The sequence below is a fragment of the Gekko japonicus genome, unplaced genomic scaffold, assembly GCF_001447785.1.
Source record: "Gekko japonicus isolate JY-2015 unplaced genomic scaffold, Gekko_japonicus_V1.1 scaffold265, whole genome shotgun sequence".
Taxonomy (NCBI): domain Eukaryota; kingdom Metazoa; phylum Chordata; class Lepidosauria; order Squamata; family Gekkonidae; genus Gekko; species Gekko japonicus.
The window spans coordinates 1387251-1394726 of NW_015176459.1; the positions used below are offsets into that span (position 1 = coordinate 1387251).

The 7476-nt window shown below is 42.9% G+C and overlaps 1 protein-coding gene across 1 annotated transcript in view; it reads left to right on the top strand.

The window, feature by feature from the left end:
- CHST15 (carbohydrate (N-acetylgalactosamine 4-sulfate 6-O) sulfotransferase 15) overlaps window positions 1-7476 on the top strand; it is a 37484-nt gene that overhangs the window by 19810 nt on the left and 10198 nt on the right. Inside the window, exon 4 of the mRNA XM_015426983.1 lies at window positions 339-495. Coding sequence (XP_015282469.1) covers window positions 339-495 — 157 coding nt within the window. The remainder of the gene's footprint in view (window positions 1-338; window positions 496-7476) is intronic.

Sequence of the window (7476 nt, forward strand, 5' to 3'; positions counted from 1 at the left end):
TAATAAAAAAATTATTGCAATTTGGAGCTGTTATGGTCTTTAAAAATGTAGAAATTCTTTACAGAGACTCAAGGGGGGGGGAATATAAAACCAGTGGAATGAGAACTGTGTGCTTTACATTATCAGAACCAAGACTGCAGTGTCCTCATATAAAAACCATTTTGATAAACAGCATCAATTGCAGTTTAGTGATAACACAAACACAAAAAATCCCAAAATATCATGAAGTTGCCTAGTATATGGCATTTAATATTCTGGTTCTGTACAGTCTTTATAACAGTTCTCAGATCCAGCTACCTGGAACAAAGGATAACAATATGTGGCTTTTGTCTTTCTAGGAGAGGCCAGTGCTTCAACAATGTGGGACAACAATGCATGGATTTTCTTCTATGACAACAGTACAGATGGAGAGCCTCCATTTTTAATACAGGACTTTATCCATGCCTTCCAGCCAAATGCAAAGCTGATTGTGATGCTTCGAGATCCTGTTGAAAGGTTAGCAAAAATATGTCTGGGCAGTCAAGGAAGTATGTCATGAAATTTGTCACCATGGTTTACTTTTCAAAAGTGCTGATTTTTAATATGGATCATTCAGGCCTTTAAAATTAGTGTGTTTTTGGCATCAGCATTAATTCTTCAGCAAGCTCTAGAGTGTGTCTGTGTTTATGGCCTTATTACAGTTTCTCCGAATTTTAAATTCTACTAATAGTATTTGGAAAATGTACTTAAGTTGGGGAAATTTTGAATAATTTTATTTCCTTGGCACAATCTTGTAACGAGTCGATTCAGAATTTGATGACAGAAAAAAAATTATAACATTGAGCAACTAATATTGCATGACAACTTAACAGAAACTTGCTTGATTAGACCAAAGGTCCAGAATACTTTTTTCCAGCAGTACACTGGGAAGGTCAGGAGCAGGACAAAGGGGACAGTAGCCCTTTTCTGCTGTTGCCCTCTAGCAGCTGTCATTCATTTGGGTGGTACCTCTGTTTAGTCATGTTATTGATAGACCTGCCCATTATGAATTTGTCCATTGCCTTTGTTAAGCTAAGCAAATTACCATTTTTACATCTTGTGAAGAAGTTCTTTAAAAAAAAAAAATTGATCCAGAATCTTTTGCTAATCAATTTCATTGGATGAACCTTACTTCTTGCAGTACGGAGAAGAGGCAAAAATCCTTTCTATCCAGTTTTCTGTACCATGCATCATTTCTCTTTCAGGTGTAATGCATCTAGACCTAGTGGCATGATAACCTTTTAGTGTGCTCATCACACCTAGAATTTCAGCTGTTATATACTTCTTTCTTCAGATGTCTTTTCTGAAATTACCTGTTGTTTAAAGACAGTCATTTATGGCATCTAGAAATGTTGTCCCTAATCAACTGAATTATCTTTTGTGGCCTATCGTTAGCAAAAGCACAGACATTCATTTCTTATAAGCGAAAGCACTTTACAGTGTGGTTTAACGTAGACCTCATTATGTGGGGTTACATGCAGTCATCTCAGCATGTGTAAAATCATTTTATTTGTTGTTTGCTTGCTTGCTTGCTTCTGCTGCCTTTCCACCCTACCAGGGTCCACAAGGCAGCAGACATTAAAAAAAATTAAAACATTCAAGCAATTAAAACTACAGTTAAAATTATAAAATAATTCAATTAAAAACACATAAAAAAACAACACCAGACACAGGACCAGTAACCTCTATTGGGGGTATGCCATATAAATCAAAGAAGTTTTCACCTGCTGCTGAAAGACACCAATAGAGGGAGACCGAAAGAGAGAGACCAATACAGAGAGACAAACTAATCTCCCTGGTGGGGGTGGGGTTCTAAAGCTGTGGTTAAAATCAGCTGTCCAGGGTTCTTATCCAGCCCACAAGCATCTGGTCATTACCTTTATTGCCAGATGACAGAGTCTGTTCATTATGTCCCTGTATACTCTCCCAGTGCTAATGAGTAATGGGTGGTGGAAGTGGGAGGGTGGGCATCAGGGAGATTCTTTAAGGAAATACTGTAAGAGTGTTAATGTTTTACGCATGTTTGTATTTTGAGTAAAAAATAATATTATTAATTGGGTTTGCTTGTGTCCTTTATAAAGTTTACATTTATTGTGCCTGGCATTACATTTTACAGTACGTGTGGCCTGGCCCAACAAAGTGACATTTATGTCAGATCTGGCCCTCCTAACAAATGAGTTTGACACCTCTGGAGGATTTGTGTAGCTCTTTAAAAAGAAACAAGTAGTGCAAGATTACCTCTTCTCATTGCACATCTGTGCCATTTAAATCCAGGGTTGCCAGATCCTTCTTGGCAACTGGTGGGGGGCAGGAGGGAGTTACTGCCAGCTGGAGGAGGCCTCAAAAATGGTTCCCATAGGCTATAATGGAGCCAAGGGTGTAACAGAGTGATCTCTCAGCAAGGTAAATGCCTTCAGAGTTCACTCACCCACCTAAATGTGTTTGGAGTGAACTCCAAAGGCATTTGGCATTTTGCCTTTGGAGTTCACTTGCTGCAGCCTGGCATCATGCTGCGGCTTAGAGAAGGCATTTAAAGGGACCACCATGTCTCCCTTTCTCCCTCCATTGGAAACAATGGAGGATGGGGCACCTTCTTCTGGGGCCCATAGAGTTGGACCCCCTGGTCCAATCTTTTTGAAACTTGGGTGGTTTTTTGAGGAGAGGCATCAGCAGCTATGCTGCAAATTTGGTGCCTCTTCTTCAAAAAACAGAGCCCCAGAACCCCCCGGGTTGATTCTCCATTATGGCCTAAGGGGGATGTTTCCCATAGGCTTTACTGTAGCTGAATAAATTCAGGTTTCCCGATTATTTCTGGAATCCCAATACCATGCTGATATTAGGGTTCAGGAATATCGGGAAATACTGATATTTTTCGGGTTCAATATACCTAAACCTGGAAAATACCTTCTTCTTTTTTCACACCCCTAATCAGGAGATTGAGACTGGGTGTCACGAACTGGGCTTGGGATGAGAGGCAGAAGTCAAGTCCGGTCCGAGGTCGTTGCCAGGAGAGTCAGAGCGAGAGCCAGATCTTGAGTCTGAAAGAGGTATCGTCCAAAGCAAGGGTCAGGAAACCAGGAATGTGAGCCAGAGTGGGGATCTGAGGACAGGAGCCAAAGGTGGATGTGAGGCATGCGCACGGAGGTGACTCGTTGCGTCCATGAGAGCCCAATGCTGAGTGGGAGTTATACAGGCCTCTGCCCGGGCTTCCTGTGGTGATGGCAGCACTCCTGCTAATACTCAGGACTCGGCGCTCACCTTCCCTGCCAGCGTGCATCTCGCTGGCAGGTGGCTAAGTCTCTGCGGAGCCACTCCCTTAGCTGAACCACCTGTGGAGGGGAGTCAGACGAGCTCCCTGATAGCACCTGTGCCCCCTCGGCTGCTGCAGGACCAGGTGTGGGGTTTACAGGCTCAGGGTTTACAGGCTCAGGCACTGGCAAGCTATCAACTTGTGAGGAGTCAGAAGGGCCGGCTTCTGGTTCTGGCAATGCTGGCGCCTCTGGCTGCGATGCCAGCTCGGGGGACTCAGCGCCGTCATTGCTCATGACACTGGGAAGGGCAGCCATGAACAAACTAGAAAAAATTCTTAGGATGTGTCACTTGCAACCAGGATCATTCATACTATAGTATTCTCCATTACTATGTATGGATGTATAAGACGCTGAACTGCAGGCTGTGGAAGGTCGGTAGTTCAGCAGTTCGAGACCCGAGTGCCGCATGATGGAGTGAGCTCCCGTCTCTAGTTCCAGCTCCTGCCAACCTAGCAGTTCGAAAGCAAGAAATTGCAAGTAGATAAATAGGTACCACTTCAGTGGGAAGGTAACAGCGTTCCGTGTGCCTTGGTGTTTAGTCATGCCGGCCACATGACCACGGAAACATCTTCAGACAGCGCTGGCTCTTCGGCTTTGAAACAGAGATGAGCACTGCAACCCTAGAGTCGGATTCGACTGGCTTTCGAGCAAGGGAACCTTTACCTTTTACCTAAAAGTTGGACAATGAAGAAACCTGAGGAAGAAAATTGATTTATTTGAAATGTGGTGTTGGAGGATAGTTTATGGATACCATGAACTGCCAAAAAAGACAAATAAGTGGATTCTAGATCAAATCAAGACTGAATTCTCCTTAGAAGCTAAAGTGACTAAACTGGTCACATTATGAGAAAACAGGACTCACTGGAAAAGACAGTAATGCTAGGAAAAGTTGAAGGCAGCAGGAAAAGAGTGGGAGTTGCTAGGCAAACACAACAATATTGCCAGCCTTCAAACCTTGTTTTCTGTCAGTAAAGGGGAGGAGGGCCTTTTCCAGGGCTGTTTTGGTCTTCCAGTTCACCCCTGTTCCCCTCACTCCTGCCGTGGAGGGAGGACTATTCAGGACCAGGGCCAGCAACAACCACCAGGCAACTTGTTACAATGCAATCTGCACAACTCACCAGGTGTGGTGGTAGCTGTAACTTGATGCTACACAACTTGCTTGTGCCCAGTGGCAAACTCTGCAATAGCCACCGCCCACCTCATTTGAGTGAGTCAGTACTGCACAACTTTTGTAACTTGGCCAGATTTCTCCCAAGGAGAGGGATGGAGGGAAAGCTGCAAACCAGTGTGATGTAGTGGTTACAGTGTCTGGGATTTGGGACATCACTCTGCCAACAGAGCTTTCTAGGTAACACTGGGCCACTCACTCTCTCTCAGCCTAATCTACCTTTTAGGGTTGTTGTGAGGATAAGATGGAGAAGAGGAGAATGAGATAAGCTGCTTTGGGTCCCCATTGGGGAGAAAAGCGGAGTATAAATGAAGAGAATTAAAAAGACTGGGGAGAAGATAAACAGGAGAGATGGCTGGTGAGTAGGAAGGAGAGAAGGAAGGTGGGAAATGGGAGAGGATATAAGAAATATTGGGGAGGAACAGAGGGAATATTGTGGGGAAGGACATACAGGGGAAATGAAGTAACCCCCCCATAAGTCTTTGCGGATTCGCCATTTATTTGTGTTGTAGAATTTTCACAATTTCCTTGTAAAACTCCTGCATTTTCCCCTCCATGTATAGAAGATGAGACCTTTTAATAAGCCATTTTATTTTATTTTTATTTTTAAAAACAACCTTTATCTTGTGGGGAAACAGGATAAACATGCCACCTTGATGTGAATGTTTTTCTTTTTAGAATTTTGTTCTCCTATGGACTGTGTGAATAAGAGCTGTCAACAATCGAGCTCCCAATCTGCCCGTGTCACCTCTTGCCACCCTGTGTGTCAGGCAATGCACTGCTGACTTGATAAATATATTTTGTGGTCTCCAAATGTTAACAGATGGTAATTGTATGCAAGAGATCTAGATGAAGTGGCTTTCTTCTGTAAATGATCTGGAAATACTCTGTACTGTGAATTTAATGCTCACTAGCTGTTGCCCTAGTGCCTGTTACTTAGGATACAATTTACCCTTATATTTGAAGGATCTGCTTTTGTTCTGTAGTCATGAATGAAGTTGCAGTATGTGTATTTTCACATAGTGAATAAATGCTCTCCTGTACTGTCATTGCCCTAACCTGGATGGTCTAGGCTACCTCAATTTCATCAGATCTCAGAAGCTAAGCAGGATTGGCTCTGGTTACTATTTGGATGGGAGACCACCAGGGAAGTCCAGGTTTGTGACACAGAGGCAGGCAATAGCAAGCCATCTTTGAATGTCTCTGGCATTGAAAACCCTACAGGGTCACCATAAGTCGGGTGCAACCCGATGGTGCTTTCCATCACCATACTACCAAACTATAAAGATTAAATCCCTAACATACATGTGATACAGCTGCATTCTGTCATACTAAGCATGAGTCCTATGACTGGTGCAGTCAGCAACCACTAGCTGGTTGTGTTATAACTTGATAGGCTATAACAACAGCACCATTTTTATTGCTTATTTAGGGTTGTTATAGAGAGATGGTGGGGAACTTTGTTGAGGGGGTATCCAGAGAAATGAAGCAAGGGTCCCACAGTTGCAAGCTGTGATCAAAGATGGGTTGCTGACTTGTTAATGTGAAATACCAATATAGTATTTTTCTCTGTAAATAACAATATAGTATTTTCTGCTGTAAGCCCTTTGACTTTTATTCTGGACTTTGAGCTGTCAAATTCTATAGTATTGTAAACATTTCCTTGGGGAATATTCTGAGTTGTCTTGAGTGCTGAACATGGACACAGGAGGAAGTGGCTGTAGCTGAGGCACAGCCTAGATGCTATGCACACATCTGTCCTCATTAGTATTCTTCTTTTTAATTGATACATGATAAAACACATCTTTATATACCTATGTACTGTGAATATCTGCACCAACAGATGTGCTAATTTGGGAATTACTTTATACTGGAAAGCATAACGCAGCACTGTGGTACATGAACCTGAATGTCTTTCTCTCTGCCAGGACATAAATGTCCAGTAGCCCTTTGAAGTCAGAAGAGGTCCCATGATTAGGGATATGCAGCAAATAATGAAAAAAGGGGGGTATTTTTCAGATCTGGATATATTGGAGCTGAAAAATATTGGTATCCCCATTTTCCGGGTTCCAAATACTGCTATGGTATTCAGATCCATTTTTCCCTGGTTTCCAATATTTTTTGTTCCATTATTCCCTATGGGGAATCTTTCCAGGAGGCTAGGAGTGTTTGTAAATGTAGTGGCACCAAAATTGCAGGAGAGCTGCTGATGCCAGTCCTTTATTTAACCCCAACATTTCAAGTCAATTGGGCCAAGGGGTCCAATTCTGTGGGCCCCTGAACAAGGTGCCCCCAGCCATCCTCCACTGTTTCCTACGGAGGGGGGGGAAATTCCCAAAATGTAAACCCTGAGAATCTCCCTCCATTGATAAGACTAATCAGTGTAAAACCGGAGAATCTGAACCTATGAATCTCAATGTAAAATGCAGACATCCACAAAATAACCCTGCAAACCTGACACAAGCCAGCTACAGCAAAGAATGAACTTTTAAAAAACAATAAAAGCACTTGAAACTCACAGAATCTTGCCTTAAGCAGCTTGGAAAGTCAAGGCCAGCCCCAGGAGACAACAGATACAAAGTAGGAAAACAACAAGTGTGGGGGGGAGAACAATCCTGTGAGACTGCAAATGCCAGCTCCTGATATTCCCAGTTAATCCTGAATATTTCCAGGATTTTTTGAAACCCGTATTTTGGTATCCTGAAAAATCCTGGATATACTTGGGAGACCCAAATATGCCCAGAAAATAATAAGGTATTTTGGTTATATTTTTGGCTCAGAAATATCCGCATGCACATCCCTACCCATGAGGACAGGTATCCTAGCACAGCAGGAGCCTGTTATGCTGTGGTGACTGTATGTCTTCTCATTCATGTTTTCTATGTATGTCTTCTCATTCATGTTTTCTGGGCTTGTATAGCTTCCTTGTTCCTGCTGCCACAGCTGATGTAGTGAGGCTTCCACATGGCAGGTTTTCCC